The 25,965-nt window shown below is 41.2% G+C and overlaps 1 protein-coding gene across 1 annotated transcript; it reads right to left on the bottom strand.

Moving 5' to 3' along the window:
* Positions 1-15,835: 15,835 nt before the first annotated feature.
* On the bottom strand, positions 15,836-18,448 carry LOC110944531. Its single transcript, XM_022186191.1, has one exon. The coding sequence runs from the start codon at positions 18,446-18,448 to the stop codon at positions 15,836-15,838; it is 2,613 nt and encodes an 870-aa protein (XP_022041883.1).
* Positions 18,449-25,965: the final 7,517 nt, after the last annotated feature.

Genomic DNA, 25,965 nt, shown 5'->3' on the forward strand with positions numbered 1-25,965 from the left:
AACATCACTGTCGCCAAATTCACTTCTTTCCTATTCATAATGCAATACAAACAGAACAAATCATTCTGACTCACCTTATCTTCTCCACCCTTCCTACCCATGACTGTGCAGGCGATGATCCTATGAATATATCTGACAAACGGGTCCCGAATCGAAGATGCCACCGCACGTGTAGACCATTCTGAGTCCGCTATCGTCAGCCAAAACTCAGATAACTCTGCTTCCGTCACATGATAATCCTCTCGATTAACTGTAACTCCCCGTAACGACCTCCTAAAATCCACTACGCTTGACTCCTCCCTGGTGTACAACCCAATCGCCTCTGCGAACTGGGGAACACTCATTCTAAACGCTTGACGCCCCAACATAAACTTAACTGTATATGGTTGCATGAACCACTCAGGTGAGTACTTAAAAGTAGAATGAAACTCAACAGTGAGTTCTGCATACTGTGGCTCTGCGCACCGTATCGCCTCTAACCATCTACGTCCTAACAACCCTTCCAATCTCTCCCGCTGATCCATAGCATCAATCATTCCCCAATTCACGGTCCTGTGCTGAAATAACTCCATTTCCAAAAACTTTTCGCATCTCTCATATTCTTCGGTGCCCAACATAAACTGTAACAGTGTGTGATTGCGCAACTCCCGCTGATCAAGAGGCACTGCCACGGCATTGGGTTCCGGACGCTCCTCAGGCATCCTATATTGGACCGGTTGACTCTTTTTCGTTGCTTTGCGCTTGCGTTTTCCTCCTGCGCTTGATGCACCTTCGTCCGACATCCTGAAAGCATGCAAAGATTTAAGTTAGTCTAATGCCGGTGACATTCGTAACCGTACAGCATTTCATTCGCGGTTACGAAGTCAATAACAAACAATAGTGATGACATTATGATGCGAGTCGGAGTATCATGTAAATTGGTCAATTCGTTCGTATGGAGTTTGAGGACAAACGAATCGACCAATTGACTCGAATTACAATTCATAACTAGTGTTTTGAACAGTGTAGAACACTTTTTATAGCTTTTCAGCTTTTATATATATATATATATATATATATATAGAAATATATACATATACACGATGTGCCCCGACTAAACCACCCAAGCTGACTCCGCGCTCAACTTACTCGCCTCGACACTATTATCCCTTTTTCACACCTTACCCTTCCAAATTAGTGCGCACGCTTTGACTATCCGCAACGTACTTACTAGTTGAACTTGCCATGTTAAACCAATACACCTTATGCCTATGTCCGACATAATGTACTAAACGATTATACCGCAATAACTACCAACCCAACTTGACTTAACAGTCTCCCTTCAAAATCCTGATTAACACGGATATCACCCACCTCAAACAACCGAGACAAAAGTCATACCACATATTGTCTATTAGGTCCACAAACTTCACCTATTCCATGAATCGCTTAACCATCTTAACACAGCCCTAATATACACAGCTCACCCTCGTTACACACACAACCCTCAACTGTTCATCACTCAACCTTCTTAATTCTAAACTCCTATTTTTGCTGCATTTGTCAACCCAAAACAAGCCTTGTACCACAATATTTAATACCCTCCTAATTATCTTCACAATTTTACAAACAAATTCGAACCAAACCCCAAAAATCCTCATACTAACTTAGCCTGCATTGAAGTTCCTATCTCTGTACTCTCACACATATTATTATTATTATTTTTAATAATAATCAAATTCAATATCTTCAATCGAACAATGATAATAAGAATTTGCATTCACTAATGAAAAATTCAACTTACATACCTGGTTCAATTGAGACTGAAAACGACAAAAATTATGAAGCTTTTGATCAAAACGGTCTAGTCGTTGTTCGGATGGTCGCTGGCGATGGTGATTGTCGGTGTTTTCCGATCTTTAATCGGAGATGGTGAGTGGTCGGAGGTGGTTGTCGGCGACAAGAGAAGCAATGGTCGGGCGGTGGATGATTAATCGTCGGCGGCAGTGGATGACGGAGGTGGTGAGTGGTCGCCGACGGTCGATGGGTGAATACGGGTGGTTGGTGGTAGTAGAGAGGGACGGTAGTCGGAGGCGATTAGGGTGGGAAGTGAAAGTGGGTAAGAGAGGAGACGGTTCTGGAGAAGGGGTATGAATGATGTTGTGAGAAGATGACTGACCTTTAGGTTAAACAAATTGGGGCCGGAAACACGGACCTTCGCGTGGCGCGCCAGGGAGTGTTACACTCTCGCGTGGCGCGAGGAAGAAGGGTTTCCAGTGAGCGCACTTTTTTTATGGCTTCCATGCCTTAGAAAAAATTTTGATTTTTCTTGTTTTCCTTTCCTTCACCCCCCCCCCCCAACGAATTTTTATGATAATTTAGCAATAGAAACGTACCTGGGGCTCCTCTTCTGATAGTTTTCTTTCTCCGAATCATCTCATATCCTGAAATACTCCGAAAACATACCGAAAACAACCGAAAATTGTGCAAAAATGCTCCAAAAACTGATTTTCCGGCCGTAATTTTTATGTGATCATAAAATCTCTTCGAAAATCACCTTAAATCACATTGTCCTACCCCCCAAACGAGTGTGCGTTGCCCTCAACTTCACTAAAGCTTAACCAAACCACCCGAGCTTCCCCACACTTGATTAATGGCACGGTTATACTCGAAAACTCACTAAAAACAATCTAACTAACTACGAAAGCAAGAAAAATAATTACAAATGAACCTTAGGCTGCCTCCTAAGAGCGCTAAGTTTTAGATCTTCAGCCAGATCGTACCTGTGCGATTACTCAACATACTCGCGGACTGTGCTCACGTATAGCAACTCCACGTTCTTCCCAGGACCGTTATGTAACAACCCGCACCTTCGTGCGTTGTTACTACTCGATACACTCGTTACGCCTAGCACCGGAGATTCGGATCATAATGTAACTATATCAATTATATCGCTAAATCGAAGTACAATCGAATAATTACGCATATTCTATCATTAGTACAAACCTATTTTGCATAACACTCGCGATGATGTCGAATATGGGCCTAAACTACCCTTCTCGATGAGCGTGAGGTGTCAAAATGTGAGTAATCAACGCTAACGAGGGTTATCGGGTGAGTACTATGACTATAACCGTCATGACGATGATGGCAATATGAGTAAGTGGTGCCCCGATAATCATCGTGGCACATCACATCGAAGAACGCACTCGAAGGCACGCGTAACTTGATCACCGCACTGAGAATTGGATACATAAATACGTATATACGGCCCTTTTGTGATTAATTATAATAAATAAATTAATAATTATATAAATATATAAAAATATGGCTTAAACCGTCGAAATCGCACCAAAAACGGGATCAAAAGGCTTCCGAACGGATCAATTCGATCAGACTAGTCCAATTGGTCAGACCGGCCCAATCAGATAGGCCAGTCCGATCGGATGGGCCAGTCCGATCGGATGGACCAGCCGATCGGATGGACCAGTCCGATCGAATGGACCAGCCGATCGACTGGGCCAGCCGATCGACTGGGCCAACCGATCGACTGGGCCAGCCGATCGACTGGGCTAACCGATCGACTAGGCCAGCCGATCGACTGGGCCAGCCGATCGACTGGGCCAGCCGATCGACTGGGCCAGCCGATCGACTGGGCTAACCGATCGACTAGGCCAGCCGATCGACTGGGCCAGCCGATCGACTGGGCTAACCGATCGACTAGGCCAGCCGATCGACTGGGCCAGCCGATCGACTGGGCCAGCCGATCCAACTGCTGTTTTGCCTTCCTTTCCCCTTCCTTGCCTATAAATACCCCTCCATTCACTCCCAAACACTTGTGTTGCTGCTCCTAACCGACCAAGACGTTCCAGCCCTCAAATCTCTCGATTTCTTCCGAATCTTGTAAGTTTTCAACCCGAATCTTGTACTTTCTTGATCCAAATGCAATCCTTCATCTTTCTACCTTTCAAATCTCAATTTTTAACCGTGAAATCAACGGATTTGGGGTGTTCTAAGGTGATGTCACCATAAAGTTCTTCAAAGGTGATGTCATCCCATGAAGAACAACTCAGATTCGGATGATTTACATACGATTCTTCATGAATCTCAACCAAATCAATGTTTTTCTAATCAAAAGGCCACGGATTTGGGATGTTCGGATAGATTTCATCACAAAGTTCTTATGAACTTCAAGTGTTGACCTCATATCATCAAGAACAACTCAGATCCAGGGCATTTCCTAAGTAAAATCAAGGTTTTTACATCAGATCTAGTGATAAAATGATCGATTTCGAGTTAAACACTGAAAAACCGACAAAAACGACCAGTTCCGACGAATGGGGTGATTCCCGGCCGTTAAAACAGGTCGGAATTGACGGGATTTCAGTTGCTTAACACCTCATCGTAACGTCCTAACCCAAAACGCTGAAAAACGCTCGAAAAATCATCGAAAACAGCCGAACAGGATGGCCAATCGAGCAGCTAGTCGATCGAACAGCTAGTCGATCGAACAGCTGGTCGATCGAACAGCTGGTCGATCGAACAGCTGGTCGATCGAACAGCTGGTCGATCGAACAGCTGGTCGATCGAACAGCTGGTCGATCGAACAGCTGGTCGATCGAACAGCTGGTCGATCGAACAGCTGGTCGATCGATCAGGCTGTCCGATCGATCAGGCCCATTCGATCGATCATGCCATCCGACCAACCAAGCCCATCCGACCGACCAGGCCCACTCGATCGAGTGGCCTGTTCGACTGGGCCAGCCCAATTACAATTTTCAGCCCAATTTCACCATTTTGTCCGATTTCAACCCAATTTCGCCCAATTTCACGCAAATCGATACCGTTTAACGCATAGTAATCTATCACTCACACAAATTGTCTGAAATCAGGACATTCTCCGGCACCGATTCCGCAAACCTAACCGAATACGCGCTGTGAGTATACTTGACCCCTTTTATCGAATTTTGGGTGTAACATACGTTCCATAAAAACCAAACTTATCAAACGAATGATTTAATTGGATTATTTATCACTTGCGAATAACTGTTTGCATAGATATACGTGATGCTAGTACATGTATGCTAGGACTTATACTCGTGACGTCCCACCAAGACTAGTATAGTACTATTTCGCCCGACGGGGTCTAGTTATGCCATCAAGAGTCGAGCATCGAGGACTTAGCTGGTAGTATCAGTTTTGTGAGTATATATGTCGTGTATTACGTTTATGCATGTGGAAATTCGCAGCACTTTTAATCTATCACACTATTACATATCAAACCTGTATACTCGCCAATACTTTTGTATTGACAAAGTTTTAACGTATGTTGCAGGTTTAGCCGAAGTTTACATCAAATCAAGCTAGGAAGTCTAGAAACTCATCTAAATTATAGGTTGTCGGATTTGAATTGTTCGAGAGGACAAGAAATCTGTGATAACTTATGTGATTGTATTGTTTGTTAGTATGGGATGACAAATGTAATAAATATTATCGCAATATAGTTGTTATGGATTCTCTTGAGCAATCTGATTCGCCTAGTGCCGCGCCCCGATGATTCCGCCATCGGTTGGGGTGTGACAGATTGGTATCAGAGCCATAACTATAGGGAATTAGGCAAAGTTTGAGACTCGACCTAGTCCGGGTCGATGTCTTAGAAAATTGACCTAGTCTATAGTCTAAGTACCCACAGGCCGACTCTTACGAACTCGTTAGGGTTTGTTTGGGCCAACTTGCTACTCTCGATCGAATTTGTTGAAAAGTTACAACTATTGTGTGAACACCGCATACTACAGCTTCACACAAAGAGCCTTTCCTAAGGCTAGAAGGTTACTTAGCCTTTCCTAAGGCTGACACAATACACATGTTTTCAAAACTACTCGCATAACAAAACCGAGTGATCTAGTCGAGACCAGGTGTGAAAACCAATAACTCTCGATAGGATCACTCACTCAGCGTATTTTTCTAGCACGAGAACTCTTTGTTGAGCTAGGAGTGACATCCACATCTCGACAAAAGGTCTCCATTTCAAAATTCTAGTGGAACTCTCGAATTTATTCGATGATCGCCACCACAAATGGGAACGAAGTTGTTAAGCCAGGGGTGAAACCCATACCTTAATCAACTGTTCCACTCCATAAAATGGTTTACAAAAGCTCTCACCAAGGTCACGACTATAACAACGACTCAGGCTACGCGAAGACTAGAGAGACGAATGTCAGGAGCTGCATCCCAGTGGAAGCATGAGTCCCCTAGGTCAACGCGTATGCCCGAACTTGTTGGGTATAGTCGGGTTACTTGGGTAGTCAACGCCTAAACACCCAAGGCATTCCATCTAAATTTTACGTGTATGGTTTACGTCTATGAGTTTTCAAATTTAAGCTTTACGATTTACCGATTTCTCGATTTATCGAATCTACGAACCTCGATTTACAAAGCGCACAACCTGCACAGCCATCGCAATCTAAAACAAAGACCGAATGATCGCAACAAAACAAACGCCTAAGTACTCGAATTCGCTTACGCCATTTCTCTCGTCGCGTCGTCGCGAATTCTGAATCAAAATCTATGTGTAACCTACAACTATATCTATATGTATTAAATACAAAACGAATCAATTATGTGAGAGTTTAGGAATCTAGAATTTTCCTATGTGGCTCCTATGTGTTTAAATTAAATATCAAGTTTGATCGAATCAAATCGCATCAAAAGTTCAAAAATCATTATGATCGAATCTCATTCCGAATCCTTCTGTCTAGATGCCTTCCAACAACTCGATCTCGAGACGAGTAGCTAGGAGAAGAGCCCAACGACGCGCCGATAAGAGGATTGCATCAATTGTGACCAAGGAAGTGGTCAAGCTCATTCCTCAAATTGTCGCGCAAGTGCACTCTCAAAGCCACTCTCGAGCCCCGGAAGACGTCAAGACGGAATCTGCATTCCTCTACAAACACTTCAAAGCCTGTGATCCGATGCCTTTTACGGGTGAAGGAGATGTTTCTCAATTACTCCAGTGGTTCGATGCCATCGAGGTTACCCTTCGTCAGAGTGGGTGCCCCGAGGACCTTCAAACTACTTGCGCCACCGGAGTATTCCAATCCCGAGCACTCGATTGGTGGACCGCCGAACGCAACAAACGTGGGATCTCTGCAGCTTACGCCCTCTCATGGGGTGAGCTGAAGAAACTCATGAAGGAAGAATATTGTCCCCCTCACGAAGTCCAGAAGCTAGAGAACGAATTTTGGGAAATCAAGCAAACCGAAGGTGACAATGCGAGCTATACAGCAAGGTTCAAACAGCTTAGCATAATCTGCCCAAGTCAAGTCGACACTCCAAAGAAAGCTATCGCGAAGTATATTCGTGGCTTACCAGAGTGTGTGGGTGATTTTGTCGAAGCTGCAAAACCTACTACCATCGAAGAAGCCTACCGTCTAGCCGCAGAACTCAACAGCAAACGAGTCGTGGACGGATTCTTCTCCAAGAAGCCTGTCAAACGAGCTCATCAAGCAATCATCATCAACTCGTCCGACGATTCCTCTGGAGAATCGGTCGATGGATCATCTGACAGCTCCTCGGAGGATTCTTCTAAGAATTACTCCGACAATGCCTCCGCTAAATCGTCAGGCAAATCCGAAGACGACACTGCATCAACTCAAGAAGCCCAACCGAGCCGCAAAAGAAGGACCGTGAGCCCAGACTCTTCAACAACTGGACTGCCGCAACCCGAACCTCTCCGATCAGTTCCAGTTCAGTCTAAGCGTGCTTACAATGGAGCTCATCCCCTGTGTTTCACATGCACGTATCATCATCCGCTAGAAGCAAAATGTCGCTATTGCGCAAATTGCAACTGGTATGGGCATTATACGTCGCAGTGCCGTACAGGACCGTGACCTGGAAAGAAGTCATCAGCAACCGCCGTCTCCGCAAGTTTCCACAACAACGTTATTTTGATCCTAATGTTGTTGTAATAATACGACTTATCGCTATCATTTCTGGAACTTATTTCATATATCATCGTGTGTGGATTCTATTTCTCTTACAATCGAGCACTATCTAGACGCTAGCACTATGTACTATATTATGTATTTTATCCCTATAACACTCTTAGAATGAGGTACGGTATACGTGCAAGGGACAACTAATCACGGGTGCACACGGGATTATCTTGGTCAGTGCACGGAGATCGTAGTGAAGTTCTAATGGTGCCATAACGTTTAAAAGCACGGTCAAGGCCGTGTCAACAAAGTGTGACACCAAAGCACGGGGCATAAGTAGTAGGGGTGACGCGGGGGTACGCTTTACCATACTACCGAAACTTCGTGAAGAAAGTGCCATGTGGAGTTGGACGTTATTAGACCTATTATACTATCATGGTTAATTTGACACTCTACCATCAATCACAAGGCGTAACAAAACTAAACCGCATCACTGCGAGGCTTCTCGTAAGTCTGCGTACACAAATTGCCACATCGATGAACTTAGGTAAGTTCACCCCGAAGAGCAATTGGAGCAACGCGAGACTGGTCGTAAAGTCTAGAACGCAACTTAATCGCAGTTTTGCCGGATCAATCTCGCAATCAAATCATTCGATAAGTGGCTCGAAATCGCAATCGCATCATGTGTTTGTCTAGAAATCTCTAACGCTAGTTGTTGTCAATTGTGTGAACTTCTATCAGCTGGTGTGGATCGTCTATTGTGGATTCGCTAGACGAGTATCGAGAATCACTCGCCGCCTTCCACTCTTAACGCGCCTCGCACCTAATCCACCAACTCGATACTCTTATCATGGTTCGCTATTACTTATCAATGCACGCTTTCTACGTGTCATGTTAGCGCACAAGACCTCGCTTCACGAGACGAAACTAACAAGGTTGAAACATGGTGATGTTTTGACCATATTAGTTGACTTGTGGAAAAAGGCCGTGTGGGCTAGCCTTAGTACCATTCGTGGTGTAATCAGTTCAATCAATCGTCTATCACTCGCAACGCAACAATCGTCGCTTATCAATCTGTTGAAATCTATTGTCTATCGATGTTCGAATGTTACTTGGAAGTCATCGCAGGTGGTGTAACGTTAGGGTGCATGACATTGCTTCACAAGATAAAACTAATATGGAAACATGGTGTTTGTCATATTAGCAAGTCTTGTGGAAACGTGCCATGCGAACTTCGTGTGGAATCAAATCGAAATCTCATTTACCCGAATCAAAATCGTGTCATTCGTTGCCCAACCAAGCATACCATATCAGCGTTGTGCGACCGGACTACTCGCACCCGCTGCCTACGCTTGGTTTGCATCCAACTTATTTCTATTCAAAACTCGGTCTAGCACCTCATCGCTAGGATCAAGGGAATCGAAATTCTATCTGTGTCTTATCGGCACGCATGACACTGCCTCATGAAACAGAGTTAATATGGGTAAAGCATGGTGGATACGCCGCTGGTACTTCCTATATATAAGTGTTTTAACCATATTAACGAACTTTTGTGGGAAGGTGCCACGTGGGGCCCGATGTAAGTTATTTTTCCATAGTATTAAGGAAAACCTATTTTTATAAAATTTTTACTAAAACCGTTGGACAAATGAAATTCCTTACAACATGGAGAAAACATTGAATCAGTTTGGCTCCGTGCCCAATGAAAAATTTCATAAGTCCAATTCTTTTCTTAAAAACCTTTGCAATGACCGACAGGAATCTTCCCGAGAACGAGGGTTCGGCAGTCGAGTTCCGCTCGAACCCACGTTGTAGGAAAACTTTCTTAAAACTTATTTTGCCGCCGAATTCTTTTAAAACGTATAACTCACAACCTATTATCAACTAACAAAAACCCTCCCCATAGCGCTGGGGTGGACATCGATACAGTCAACGCCGCGCCATGAGGAGATTTTCCTAAATAACTTCGAAGATTAATCGAGTATTGGTAAGTTTAAAACGCTATGGAATTGCTTTTTGTGTGTGTGTTATCACTTTTAACTAATCGAATCGTATCTTCTCTCCGTTCTCACTCGTCAAATCTTAATCGATCGCTCGTTACCTAGACGCTATTAATCTCTACTCTCAATCGCATCAACTCTTACGACCCTACTATTGGATTAATTTCGGGACGAAATTTCCTAAAGGAGGGGATACTGTAACAACCCGCACCTTCGTGCGTTGTTACTACTCGATACACTCGTTACGCCTAGCACCGGAGATTCGGATCATAATGTAACTATATCAATTATATCGCTAAATCGAAGTACAATCGAATAATTACGCATATTCTATCATTAGTACAAACCTATTTTGCATAACACTCGCGATGATGTCGAATATGGGCCTAAACTACCCTTCTCGATGAGCGTGAGGTGTCAAAATGTGAGTAATCAACGCTAACGAGGGTTATCGGGTGAGTACTATGACTATAACCGTCATGACGATGATGGCAATATGAGTAAGTGGTGCCCCGATAATCATCGTGGCACATCACATCGAAGAACGCACTCGAAGGCACGCGTAACTTGATCACCGCACTGAGAATTGGATACATAAATACGTATATACGGCCCTTTTGTGATTAATTATAATAAATAAATTAATAATTATATAAATATATAAAAATATGGCTTAAACCGTCGAAATCGCACCAAAAACGGGATCAAAAGGCTTCCGAACGGATCAATTCGATCAGACTAGTCCAATTGGTCAGACCGGCCCAATCAGATAGGCCAGTCCGATCGGATGGGCCAGTCCGATCGGATGGACCAGCCGATCGGATGGACCAGTCCGATCGAATGGACCAGCCGATCGACTGGGCCAGCCGATCGACTGGGCCAACCGATCGACTGGGCCAGCCGATCGACTGGGCTAACCGATCGACTAGGCCAGCCGATCGACTGGGCCAGCCGATCGACTGGGCCAGCCGATCGACTGGGCCAGCCGATCGACTAGGCCAGCCGATCGACTGGGCCAGCCGATCGACTGGGCTAACCGATCGACTAGGCCAGCCGATCGACTGGGCCAGCCGATCGACTGGGCCAGCCGATCCAACTGCTGTTTTGCCTTCCTTTCCCCTTCCTTGCCTATAAATACCCCTCCATTCACTCCCAAACACTTGTGTTGCTGCTCCTAACCGACCAAGACGTTCCAGCCCTCAAATCTCTCGATTTCTTCCGAATCTTGTAAGTTTTCAACCCGAATCTTGTACTTTCTTGATCCAAATGCAATCCTTCATCTTTCTACCTTTCAAATCTCAATTTTTAACCGTGAAATCAACGGATTTGGGGTGTTCTAAGGTGATGTCACCATAAAGTTCTTCAAAGGTGATGTCATCCCATGAAGAACAACTCAGATTCGGATGATTTACATACGATTCTTCATGAATCTCAACCAAATCAATGTTTTTCTAATCAAAAGGCCACGGATTTGGGATGTTCGGATAGATTTCATCACAAAGTTCTTATGAACTTCAAGTGTTGACCTCATATCATCAAGAACAACTCAGATCCAGGGCATTTCCTAAGTAAAATCAAGGTTTTTACATCAGATCTAGTGATAAAATGATCGATTTCGAGTTAAACACTGAAAAACCGACAAAAACGACCAGTTCCGACGAACGGGGTGATTCCCGGCCGTTAAAACAGGTCGGAATTGACGGGATTTCAGTTGCTTAACACCTCATCGTAACGTCCTAACCCAAAACGCTGAAAAACGCTCGAAAAATCATCGAAAACAGCCGAACAGGATGGCCAATCGAGCAGCTAGTCGATCGAACAGCTAGTCGATCGAACAGCTAGTCGATCGAACAGCTAGTCGATCGAACAGCTGGTCGATCGAACAGCTGGTCGATCGAACAGCTGGTCGATCGAACAGCTGGTCGATCGAACAGCTGGTCGATCGAACAGCTGGTCGATCGAACAGCTGGTCGATCGAACAGCTGGTCGATCGATCAGGCTGTCCGATCGATCAGGCCCATTCGATCGATCATGCCATCCGACCAACCAAGCCCATCCGACCGACCAGGCCCACTCGATCGAGTGGCCTGTTCGACTGGGCCAGCCCAATTACAATTTTCAGCCCAATTTCACCATTTTGTCCGATTTCAACCCAATTTCGCCCAATTTCACGCAAATCGATACCGTTTAACGCATAGTAATCTATCACTCACACAAATTGTCTGAAATCAGGACATTCTCCGGCACCGATTCCGCAAACCTAACCGAATACGCGCTGTGAGTATACTTGACCCCTTTTATCGAATTTTGGGTGTAACATACGTTCCATAAAAACCAAACTTATCAAACGAATGATTTAATTGGATTATTTATCACTTGCGAATAACTGTTTGCATAGATATACGTGATGCTAGTACATGTATGCTAGGACTTATACTCGTGACGTCCCACCAAGACTAGTATAGTACTATTTCGCCCGACGGGGTCTAGTTATGCCATCAAGAGTCGAGCATCGAGGACTTAGCTGGTAGTATCAGTTTTGTGAGTATATATGTCGTGTATTACGTTTATGCATGTGGAAATTCGCAGCACTTTTAATCTATCACACTATTACATATCAAACCTGTATACTCGCCAATACTTTTGTATTGACAAAGTTTTAACGTATGTTGCAGGTTTAGCCGAAGTTTACATCAAATCAAGCTAGGAAGTCTAGAAACTCATCTAAATTATAGGTTGTCGGATTTGAATTGTTCGAGAGGACAAGAAATCTGTGATAACTTATGTGATTGTATTGTTTGTTAGTATGGGATGACAAATGTAATAAATATTATCGCAATATAGTTGTTATGGATTCTCTTGAGCAATCTGATTCGCCTAGTGCCGCGCCCCGATGATTCCGCCATCGGTTGGGGTGTGACACGTTAATTTCTCGAGCATTGAAGTACGGCTTCAGTCTGTGGCCGTTCACCATCTGGTGGATATGATCATCAAAGTCCTCAATCTCAAAATCACCGTGTTTTCCGACCTTTGTCACACGATAAGGCCCTGTCCACTTACTCTTCAGCTTTCCAGGGAACAGTTTCAACCTGGAATTGTATAACCAAACAAGCTGGCCAACTTCAAACACTTTCGGCTTGATCTTCGCGTCGTGCACTTTCTTCATCTTATCCTTGTATGCAGCAGCACAGTCGTACGCTTCATTCCTTATCTCTTCCAGTTCACCCAATGTCAATTGTCTCTCCTTACCTGCAGTATCATAATCAATGTTAATCTGTTTAACTGCCCAAAATGCACGATGTGCAATTTCTACCGGTAAGTGACATCCTTTTCCATAGACCAATCGATACGGTGTTGTTCCAATCGGTGTTTTGTACGCTGTACGATACGCCCACAAAGCATCGTCCAATTTATTGGACCAATCCTTGCGGTCGGCTCGCACAGTTTTTTGTAAAATTTCTTTAATTTGTCGATTAGAAACTTCGACTTGTCCACTCGTTTGAGGATGATACGGAGTGGCAATTCGATGATCAACACCATATCTCTTAAGGAGTTTGCCAAAGTTGAAATTTTTGAAATGAGACCCCCCATCACTTATGATCACACGAGGGACACCAAATCTCGAAAAAATGTTCGATTGAACGAATTTGCAAACAACCTTATGGTCATTGGTTTTGGTGGCAATGGCCTCAACCCATTTGGACACATAATCCACTGCCACCAAGATGTAAAGATTTCCAAACGAATTCGGGAATGGGCCCATAAAGTCAATTCCCCATACGTCGAAAATATCGACAACAAGGATCGGTTGCATGGGCATCTCATCCCGTTTCGAAATGCTACCCATCTGTTGACATCGTAAACAATTCTTAGCGTATTCAAACGAATCCCTGAACACCGTAGGCCAATACAGCCCACACGATAGCACTTTTCGTGCCGTTTTCTGTCCACTGAAATGTCCACCACATGCGGACTCGTGCACCAATGACAAAACTGATGGAATTTCTTCATCCTCAACACACTTCCGAATAATCTGATCAGCTCCAACTTTAAACAGATCCGGTTCATCCCATATATACTGCTTTGCTTGTGAAAGAAAGTGTGCCTTCCTAGATCTTGACCAATGATCCGGAATGATACCTGAATGAGCATAATTAGCAAAGTTAGCAAACCATGGTTGAGTATCAATAGTAAGTAAATGCTCATCCGGAAAAGTTTCCAGAATGTCATGTTCAGGTCCTTCAATCTCATTCACCACTCGTGACAGATGGTCTGCCACCACGTTTTCGCTTCCCTTCTTATCTCGTATCTCCAAATCGAATTCTTGCAATAAAAGGATCCATCTGATAAGCCTTGGCTTTGCGTCCTTTTTCTCCATAAGATACCTAATTGCAGAGTGATCAGAAAACACAATTACTTTACTACCACAAATATAAGGTCTAAACTTGTCTAAAGCATAGACAACAGCAAGCAGCTCCTTTTCCGTGGTTGTGTAATTCAACTGAGCATCCGCGAGAGTCTTGCTCGCATAATAGATTGCCACCGGTTTCTTGTCAACTCTCTGTCCCAAAACTGCACCTACTGCATAGTCACTAGCATCGCACATTATTTCAAAAGGAAGTGACCAATCAGGGGATTGTAGGATGGGTGCTTTAACTAACTTTTGTTTTAGTGTCTCAAAAGATCTTTTACAATGCTTGTCAAAAACAAATGGGACATCTTTTAACAAAAGATTACACAACGGTTTAGTGATAACTGAAAAGTTTTTAATGAACCGTCTGTAAAAACCGGCGTGTCCAAGAAAGGAACGGACGCCTTTGACACTTGTGGGTGGTGGTAAGGTTGAAATTACTTGAATTTTGGCGTGGTCCACTTCAATCCCCTTACTCGAGACAACGTGTCCCAACACGATGCCTTCCTGAACCATAAAGTGGCTCTTTTCCCAACTTAATACCAGGTTTGTTTCAACACATCTTTTTAGCACTCGTGATAATTGTTCCAAACAGGCCTCAAAAGATGTGCCAAAGATTGAAAAATCATCCATAAAAATTTCCAAAGACTCCCCGACCATATCTGAAAAGATACTCATCATACACCTTTGGAAGGTGGCCGGGGCATTACACAGTCCAAACGGCATTCGCCTAAACGCAAAAGTACCGTAAGGACAGGTAAACGTAGTCTTTTGTTGATCATCAGGATGAATAGCAATCTGATTATAACCTGAATAACCATCAAGAAAACAGTAAAATTTCTGACCTGCGAGCTTTTCCACAATCTGATCAATAAAAGGAAGTGGGAAGTGATCCTTTGAAGTTGCACCATTCAACTTTCTATAATCTATGCAAATTCTCCACCCGGTTACCGGCCGGGTGGCCACTTCCTTACCGTCTTCACCTGTAACAATCTGGATGCCCGCCTTTTTAGGCACCGTCTGTGTCGGACTCACCCAAGTACTATCCGATATGGGATAGATGATCCCTGCATCCAACCACTTTAAGACTTCCTTTTCCACAATTTCCCGCATGTTTGGGTTCAATCTTCGTTGAGCATCTCGAGCCGGTTTTGCTCCCTCCTCAGTGATGATCTTATGCATAACAATGGATGGACTAATCCCCTTGAGATCAGCGATTGTCCACCCAATTGCGGCCCGGTTGGCTATTAACACTTCCATTAAAGCTTTTTCTTGTTCAGGTGATAAATTGGAAGCGATAATTACCGGTAGGGTGATGTTGTCGCCAACGAAAGCATACTTCAAATGCTTTGGCAATGTCTTTAACTCGACTTGTGGAGGTGATTCAAGTGATGGCTTCAATTGAGTGTCAATATGATCCGGTAAATTCTCGACTTGATGTGTCCAAGTCGGCTTCAATTCCTTAGCAGCCATCACCTCCAACTCTTCTTCCGCGTATTCCAATTCCACCTCTATTTCTGCCAAATCCTGTCACAAACAAAACACGTCTCTATAGTGCATTCCCCACTTTCGTGAGGATAACACCCGTCAATAATGTCCGCCATGAAGCATTCATCATTGACTAGAGAATCAGATGCACGGGCAAAAGCATTTAATCGGACCTTACGATTTCCAAACGTGATGTCAACCGTACCATTTCTACAATCGATTAGTGCATTAGCGGTTGCTAAAAATGGTCTACCAAGTATGACATTAGGTTGTTTAGTATTTTCAATTTGCACGTAGTCTAAAACCAAAAAGTCAACCGGGTAATAAAACTCGTCAACTTTGACAATGACATCACGTAAGATCCCCCGGGGTAGTTTTAACGTCAAGTCGGCCAACACCACGGTGGTGTCGGCTTGTTTCAATGGTCCGAAGTCGTATTGATCGTATAAACTTCCCGGTAAGATGCTAACACTTGCTCCCAAATCCAGCAAGGCTCGACTCATCTTAAATTCACCCACTTGAATGGGGATTAGAGGAGCACCTGGATCTCGGAGCTTTGGTGGAAGATCACCCGACAAAACGGCACTAACTTTTTCGGTTAAAGCTATCTTTTTCGGAAATTTGTTGTGCCGTTTTTGGGTGCAAAGCTCTTTCAAATATTTTGCATATGCCAGAACCTGCTTGATTGCGTCTAGTAACGGAAGATTAATTTTCACCTGTTTAAAAACTTCCCACATCTCATCCTGTTGTGGGCCCCGTTTATTAACAACTTTTGTTTCGGGATTAATTAAAGCCTTAGGAAATGGTACGGTATTACCCTCCATACCCTTCTCCTTTTTGTCACCCGGTTCAGTATCTATCACCCTATTATTTTCGAGATTTTCTTTTTTATTCTTTTTAGGGCTAATAGGTCCCGGCTCCGCATCGGACTCGTTTTCCTCATCAACCTCCTCCACAACACCTTCAACCAACTGTGGAGGAGTCCCAACCTGATTATCATAAACTTTCCCAGAACGAAGAATACTTACCTGATTAATTCTGGCATTAGACGAACTCCCTTGATGCTGTGGATACTTCGTGGTATCACTAGGCAATCGACTCGAATCTTTTCTCCCTTGTGCCATCTCGGTCGCCAGTTGGGCGACTTGCTTTTCCAATGCTTGATGAGATTTAGCTTGCACTTCTGGGTCTTTTTTCATTTGCTTCAACATTTCCATAATCTCCCGATTGGAAACCTCCTCGTTTGAAGTATTTGCCTTGCCCTGCTCCTGTTGTTGCTGATAACTTCTTTGGTTGCCCTTGTTGTAATTTCCTTGAGGGTAATTCTGATTATAATTCGATTGACGGTTCTGATACGGCTGGCTTTCTTGATTCGGTACCTGAAAATGAGGATTCAATTGATTAGTATTACTGTACCAAAAGTTTGGATGATTACGCAAACCTGGATGATATGTGTTTGAATTCATATCATAATTCCTTTGCTCTCCATAAACCATGTTCACGTCCTCCTCAGCCGCTACAAACTGACCCGGGCATGCATCCAACGTATGTCCCAAATCTCCACATGAATCACAAACCGGAAAGGTTTGCGCCACATGCACTGCATCCCGTTCGCCCAAACCTCGAAATTTCGCTAACTGGCGTTCCAATGCCTCCTTTTCTCTCTCTAGCTGAGCAACCCTTGCATTAGAAGCTCCCGCACTTGATGGTGCCACAATTGGATACTTTTTATTCCTATCCGACTGTGCCTGCCTCTTCGAATCTGCTGCAACAATATCCAAGTAATCCCAATCTACATCCACATGATTTTTCAAAAATGTACCCCCAGTGATAGCCTTAATATCCCGTCTATCCTCATTGGAAATCCCATCGTGGAATGCGGTAATCAACTCCCATCTTTGAATACCGTGGTGAGGACAATTACGGATCAATTGATTGAACCGTTTCCAAGCCTCGTAAAGAAGTTCACCCGGTAATTGTTGGAACTCTCTAATTGCTAATCTCCCCGTTTTAGTTCTTTGCGGGGTATAGTACTCATCCAAAAATTGTTGCTGCAGCTCTTGCCATGTATAAATGCTAGCATATGGAAACGATGTAAACCAATCCCTCGCAACATCCTTTAATGAAAACTGAAACAATACCAACTTAACCTGATCTGGCGTAAAACCGTGTCCAGCAATCATACCACACACTGCCTCAAAATCTGCTATGTGTGCATATGGCTCTTCAGTACCTTTCCCGTGAAAGGTAGGTAGCATGTTCAGAATATGTGGTTTTGCTTCAAACGAACGTTCCACATTACCCGGTGCTACTGGCATCACTATCGGGGATGCATGCTCAGCAATGTGCGGCCTAAAATGGCTCTCAACTCCTCGAATATTCGGATCTGGAAATCGAGGGTCTCTTTGTCTTTGGCGAGGTGCAACCGGTGCCTTATGAACCTGTGGCGGGGTCTGATAAGCATCTACTCCCCGTGGCTGCCTCTGTTGCTGATACAACGGCTGATTACGATTAAGTGCCTGATATTGAAACCCACCTGGATACCCCATATACCCCTCATTTATCCCCCACTCCTCGTCTCCATAACCATCATCCCATGTCTCTGTTCTCGCCCTATTGTCCACTCGCTCAAACATAGCACCCGACCGGTTCGGGTGTGGTATTAAATTCGGTTGATTCGTGGCCCGCAACGGCTCGGGCTGTGGTGGTAATCGGCTTTCTAGAGAATAAAGTGGTCCACCAACAAAATAAAACTCTCCAGTTGGAGCAGAGGTTGGTTGGGTGGTTGTGCTTGCTGATGGTGCATTGGGTGTGGTTTGTTGTTGTGGTTCAGATGTAAATGGAGGTGGTATTGGTGGCACTTCAGTGGTCGATGTTTGTTGTGGTGTTGGTTGTTATGGGGTGGATTAGTTTTCTGAAGGATTCATGGTGTCTTGAATTGCTTTTCCCTTCAAAGCTGAACGAAGAAGCAGGTTTTGGCGTGCGGTCTTTTCAATTTCGGGATCAAACAAGAGCGGGGAAGATCTTCCTGAAAACCGAGTATGCATGCAAAAAGATCACCTGCACACAAGGAAACAAGAAAACGAAGCGTAATACCGAACAAGACAAAAATAAACAAAAAGAAATATTTTTGGGTTTTTATGATTTTTTTCAAAAACAATAAAAGAAACGACTACTACTAAACTAACACTAAGCGCACGAATTCCCCGGCAACGGCGCCATTTTGATGACTGTCGTAAGGGTTATGCAAAAACCTAAATAAGCTACGTAGATAGCGTAAGTAGGGTATCGTATCCATGGGGAATTTGTGGTCAGTGTCGCGTTTTTAACTAAGAACTAAATTAACTAGATTGGGAGTTTTGTGAATTTGATTATAAAAACTAGAAAGCTGAATAATAAAGTTGTAATCAATACGAGAAAGAATAACCTCTACCTGGAATCCCAATTACCCGTTTAACATCAAAACCTGTTTACCGATTCAAAACACCACATAGACATGGCCTCGGAATTAATGAATCTGATTAGTTATCAAGGATAGTTTTTAAGATTCACTATGCAACCTAATAACCCGTTTAATTGTATCAACTACCCACCGATTTACTAACCCGCTAACAACGCAAGGAAGTTGCCAATACGCTTAATAAATGATAAATAATTCAAACACAATAAACGTTTACCAAGAATCCAACACGAGTGGTCAAGCTGTACTAGTTATACGAATCCGCAAACAAGAATTAATGCCAAACAATGTAAAAGTTCATCCGAGTAGAAGTTATAAGAGAATTAGCCGCGCATCATGGTCATCGTTGCTTCAGGATTTGTTAGAAATTGATTGAACATGAACAAGTTGCTTGGAAGATGGAAGATGATGGAAAGTAATCGCCCAAAAGTGCTCCCAATCGTCCTCCGGCGGCTGTGTAATGAATCCCCTCATGTTTTCTTCGAAATAGGTTAAAAACACAATTTTCCACGCTGTAACCCTTTCGCGCCACGCTACAAAATCTCCTCACTCCCTCGCGTGGCGCGAGGGAGCATGTTCTGACCATTCCGTTGACTTCAATCTGTCGCGCCACGCGACACCTCACATAGCCTCCCTCGCGTGGCGCGAGGGAGCATGGTTTCCAGCATAACTGCTTTCTCGCTCCGTATTGCCTTGTAACACCCATTTTCCAGCTTGTATGATCATTGTACTGCATTTAAGCGCTGTTAAGCCTGAAAAACCCGACAACCAATAAGTACAAAAATCACTATGAATAAACACACTCAAACGCTTAAAACCGACACAAACTATACATAATATGACGTGTTTACATCCGCACATCAGTTACCCTCGCTAGTTAGCAGAGTATTGATTAGATATGTGATTTTTTTAGTAACATGTTCTCACGTTTATGAGAAAAGGAGTGTGAAGTGTATAATGAAAAATAAAACGGTAGGGGTGTTTAAATTAGAATCGAGAAATATATTGAGAACTATGATAACTATATAATACATATTTGTATGTGAAGTTTTAAATAATAGACATAACTCATCCCCATAGTAGTATAAATAATTGTTGGAAAAACACAACTAGATATCAAGATAGGTTCTAAAAGAATCAGGGAAAAGAATTGTTTGGAGTTGAAGACTTGTCCAATACGAGTCCAAAATTACATGGCCGATTTTGACTCGTATTTGTGTATATACCTATATATGGGAGGACTAATTTTGACAAGTAGGTTAAAATTAGTCTTATTGTAGTGGGATTATAACATGTTGGTTGTAATCTGTAATTAGATCTAGGCTAACGTGTTTAGGTTAGATAATAAATACCAAGTTAGGGTATTATGAATTGTAATCAAGTTTTTTTAGTAGTTTTCTTGATCAATAATATTGTGGGAGTCAGTCATAATTTTACGCTTGTTTGAGTATCGACTGGGACTTGAATAAAAGCCATATTGTATCTAAAGAAATAAGTAAGTATGACTTTTTGAATGTAGCTTTGATATTAATATAATTTTTATGTTAAACATGATATATATGTTTACATGTAATTGCTCTAAAAATTAAACAACACGAAAAGCTCACTAAATGATACTTATATTTAGCATAAAAGGCCCAAACTATATATAGCATTTATGTATAGCATTTTAATAAAAATCTTATATAACATTTGTAAAATAGAAACATGAATAGTGTGACTTCATTATTGTTTTATAAATGTTGGTATTAAATTGAGAAAGCCAATAATTGAATGGGCAACAACGGTACCCTAAATCCATACACGAAGGTATTCAAACAAACCCAGTCTTGGACAATAAAGGACAGGACCATGTGAATACCCAAACTGCCCTCGTCTGGTCTTTCCTTTTTAGGCGAAATGAATGGGAAAACAACGGGCAAAAATAAATGTGGGCCACCCCACGCGGGTTTAAAAATTGTTGGTTTCCCGTTGTTTAAAGTATTTGAAATATCCCGGCAACTGTGCCGACCCAGCAATATCACCTTTTGGCCGAATTGCATTTTTATTTGTATTAATTTAAGGAATGTTTTAAATACTGGTATGAACTGGCTGGTTAAACCGAATATCAGACACGAGTTCGATACGATAAAGGCCGGTAAAATCCGAATACGGTATGTCTTATGTACCGGCGGTAAATCCGGTTCTCTTAAGATTTGATTTTTTAATTTTAATAAAATAAGATATTAAGGTAATATTGATCTTCTATATTTCCGGTAATTAACATAGTGTCTTCTATTACAATACTAGTATTAAGCCCCTGCGTTGCAGCGGTTGTCGTAAAACTGTGTCAAGTAGTATCAGTGCTATACCATTATCAGCGATCACAAACACCGGAAAACTCGTAAAAACAAAATAAATAAAAAAGAAAAAAAATAAAACCGAGCGAAAAGCAGACGTAAAATCTTTGAATTACGCACGCTCGTTATAGAGAAACTAAATCGAAACGTAAAACATAGAAAAAATAACTAAGTTAGTCCAAAACTAGTGCGTTGCGACGAACGTGTCAAACGGAGAAAAATAGATGTGTTTTGACAGGCCAAACGGGACAAATATACGAAAAATGTTGAACCCCACACGCACGTTGCGGTGCGTTAACTCACAAAATTTAGAATGAAACGAAAAACTTGGGAATGATGAAAAGTATGGTGGAACAAAATTGAAAATTAAAAAGAGTTGGGGTTAAACTAGAAAAAATGAAAAGCTTTAGGTTAATAAGTAGAAAAAAAAACAAAGGGTCTAAATTGCAAAATTATAAAAGTTTTGGGTAATATTATTAATAAGTAAAAAACAAAGGGTCTAAAACAAAGGATATTAATAATTTATTAGATATTAGATTTAGATATTTATAATATTATTAATTGGATTTATTAATATTAAAATAAAGATAAAGATAAAGATAAAGATAAGTGATATTTATATATATTGGATACTATTATTAAAAGAAATATATTAATTAAATAAATATAAATATTTTTATGTGGTTGAAGGAGAGAATGTCACGTGGCATTATTTGTAGTCTTTTATTAATATTTAGATTTCATTGTTGTTCAAATTGTTACTCACCTCGTACAATGCAATATTGTTTATAACTAATAAAAATATTTTTAAAATGCTTAATAGTTTACAATAAATCCAAGTTGAGATTTGATTGTTTTTTAGATGAATTTGTATTTTATGGAATTTACAGAGTTAACTAGTAACCCGGTTCAACCGCCCAAAACAACCCGGTTCAACCGTTTAACCATTTTAGAGCCCAACCCGGTATGACTTAAAAACCAGTTTTTAAAACATTGAATTTAAGTGATTAATCGTTACAAATTACAAATTGCTAAAACTTAAAGTCCGTTTATGAGTGAGTAGGTTAGTGACTTGATTTTTTATTTTTTAAATTTCAATTTCACTTGTTAAAATATATATACTACGCGTCTCTAACCTATTTAACTAGTTCTAGATCCGTCCGATGAATGGGTATATTAATGGTATAATAACAAACAAAATTTGTGAGATAGTTAGATAAGACATAATTTGAAAGCTTTTATTGTTTACAAAGATAAACACAAAAAATCCCAACATTAGTCTATAATACTTTATAATCCACTTTATCAGTTTTATTTCTAAACATTAAGTGTGATGTTTATATTTTTTTTATTAAGAGTTTTCCTTATTTTTAATATATTTTTTATTATGAGTTCTCCTTATTTTTAATAATTATATTTTTATTAGGAGTTTCACTTATTTTAATAAAGAGTTTGTTTTTCTTATTTTTATCACCATCATCACCCTTCACGTCATCACCACATCACTCCATCCTCCATCACCACACTATATGGTGTAGTGATGGTCCTCTTCTCAGCAACCTATCAAATGCCTCAACTTTCGGAAAAGTGGACCGTGTTGAGCATGGATATATCCATGCTTTCCACGCATGGCAAAGGAGGAGACGATGTACCACCATTACCATGCCTCTCGTGGCATTCCATAACCCTCAACATAATCTCACACCCACTAGCCTGAACATACCTACATAGGTTGTAAGGTTGTAAACTTTTATAAACCTCTATGTAGGTTTCTATGTGTCATCACACAATTGAGTGCTCATTGAGTTTTAAGATTCGTACGGATCCATTTAAGGGTGAAGGGAGTGGTTACCTATTCCAAATAGGTAAACTCCTGATTCACCCAATCACATATTGCCATGTCAATTCATCTAAATAAGTTACCTAATGCTCAAAAACATTGGCGGTGGTTTACCTAATGGGGTTTAGGTAAACTATTTTAAAAAAAAGGAAAAAATGTGTGATTGATTGAGAAGGAATGGATCCCACCACACACCCATCTCCCCCCCCCCTCTCACCGAATCGGTGAAGGTTCACCGAATTCCTCAACCAAAATCGGTAAAGGCTTTGTTGGCGGTGGTTTACCGTTTTGGTAAAGAGGTTTACCACCTCTCACCGAGCTCCACTCCGCTCACCCTAACAATTGTACAAAAGAATTTGATTAAAAAAAAGTTATCCTCTTTATTTATTTTTTTTTAACTTAGGGGCTGTTTGGCAACTTCTGGATGGTTAAGTGCTGAATCAGTAAGAGATCTGACCCATTAAGTGCTGAACCAATAAGAGGTCTGAACCATTAAGAGACAGTATAATGCTTAACTGTTCAGAGGCAAATGTCTGACCAATTCAGATTAGAGGTCTTAACCATTTATACTCAGTATAAAACTTAACCATTCAGAGGCAAATGTCTAAACCATTCAGACATCTGCTCGCGAAACAAACAGTCTGAACCATTAAATGTTGAATCAGTAAGAGGTCTGAACCATTAAGAGACTCATTAAGAGCTAAACAGACAGCCCCTTAGTTAGACCACCCGTAGTGGGGCGTGATTTTTGAAAAAAGTTGAAAAAAAACGCCCCCAACACCATTACACTAAGCGTTATGGGGCATTATTTTTCAAAAAAAATTGCTTAGGCGTGTTTATTAAAACGCCACTTTTGGTTTGTGATGGGTTGACTTGGTTTTTACTAGCCAATGAGAATTTAGTTTGGTTTTTTTTTTTTGTTTAATGATTGGAAGGGCATTATTTCCACTACGCCACTTTTGCTATAATACCCCAACGCTGACTGGACTGCCACATGTCGGATAATGCCCCATGGTGGGGGCATTATGTTACTACACATGGTCTTAGCTTATTGTCACACTCCGCTAAAAATTCAGATCGCATACTCGGGATTCCAAAAAATTTTCTCAGCTTAAAGACGCTCTTTAAGGCTGATTTTTCCTTAGAAAATTCTGGATTTTCAATCATAGAAATATCACAAGTCCCTAGTGAGATTTTTCTCACGAGTTGTAATGGGGTTATGAGTTTTCTAATTTTATTATTATTTTATTGTTAGGGTAATTTAGCCATTTGATATCAACTTAATTAGAAAATCTAACGTTCACCTGGCTAGGTAATAAGTTTAATTATATATAGCATAAGATCTTGTTGGTTAGTTCTAGATATTAAGCTCTAACTTAACCTTAAACATATATACTAGAATATTTAATTTTATAATAATGATGTTCAGATTTAGTTGGTATTTTTTTATATATTTATATTATTAAAATAAATTATTTATTAAATTGAAAAAAAAATCTAAACATTTGCGTGCTATATTTGAACATCTCACCACCAAAGAAATTTTCAGAAAGTTGTTATGATAAGACGTCACAATATTTAAACTTGATAAAATAACGTTTCAAGTGTTCAAAAGTGATGAAATTGGCCCCCTTTTTAAATATATAATGTGTCAAGGTGATATAAATTTTTATTCAACAAAAAGTGATTAGGTGGTAGTGTGGTACTGCATGTTAACAAAATAGTCAACCTTCTATCTACCATCCCCACAAATGTAACTATTACACTGCCAATTAACGTTTATAATTGATTTTAAACAAATTCGTGGACTTCAAATTACAAATATTTGATTATGAGACTTTGTTTAGAATCAAAAAACAAAAAATTATTATGTTTGAAAATCCAGATTAGAAATTGACAATTTCACCCATTTTTACATGGATATTTGACGAGGATGTCAACTCCATCAATATCAAACATTATATTTGACGAGGATGTCAACTCCATCAATATCAAACATTGTTTTGATAGTTTATAAGTTGAGCAAAATTGAATTCAATTTTAATTATATGTTGCTCATTGAATCATCTTTATAAATTATTATTTTATTATGATTCAAAACTAAGTCCAAGAATAGCAGGAATGGGAATTGGTTTGTTTTGACAACTTGTGTTTAGTTGGTTTTGCCTAAAGTCCAAGAATAGCATGAATGGGAATTGGTTTGTTTTGACAACTTTTTTGCCTAAACGTGTTGGACTAGTGTACCTTATTGACATTAGAATGGGAACTACCATTGGCGCAGGTTAGAAGGGGCCGGGGGAGCGTCTGACCCCCCGAACTATTCGCTCAGTAGTGTAATAATATATGTGGTTTTCGTATAGAAATTTTTGGGTATATACGTTTCGACCCCCTGGTTCTATAGAAATTTTTGGGTATATACGTTTTCGACCCCCCGTCGGAAATCTCAAGCTTCACCACTGGGAACTGCCACACCTATTTTTCCACATGTATAAATGAAATTTAAGAGAATTAAAC

The sequence above is a fragment of the Helianthus annuus genome, chromosome 6 (assembly GCF_002127325.2).
Source record: "Helianthus annuus cultivar XRQ/B chromosome 6, HanXRQr2.0-SUNRISE, whole genome shotgun sequence".
In the NCBI taxonomy this organism is placed as follows: Eukaryota; Viridiplantae; Streptophyta; class Magnoliopsida; order Asterales; family Asteraceae; genus Helianthus; species Helianthus annuus.

Bases quoted from the DNA above. Each gene is read 5' to 3' on its own strand.
- LOC110944531 (XM_022186191.1), bottom strand. From the start codon at position 18,448: ATGTTTGAGCGAGTGGACAATAGGGCGAGAACAGAGACATGGGATGAT.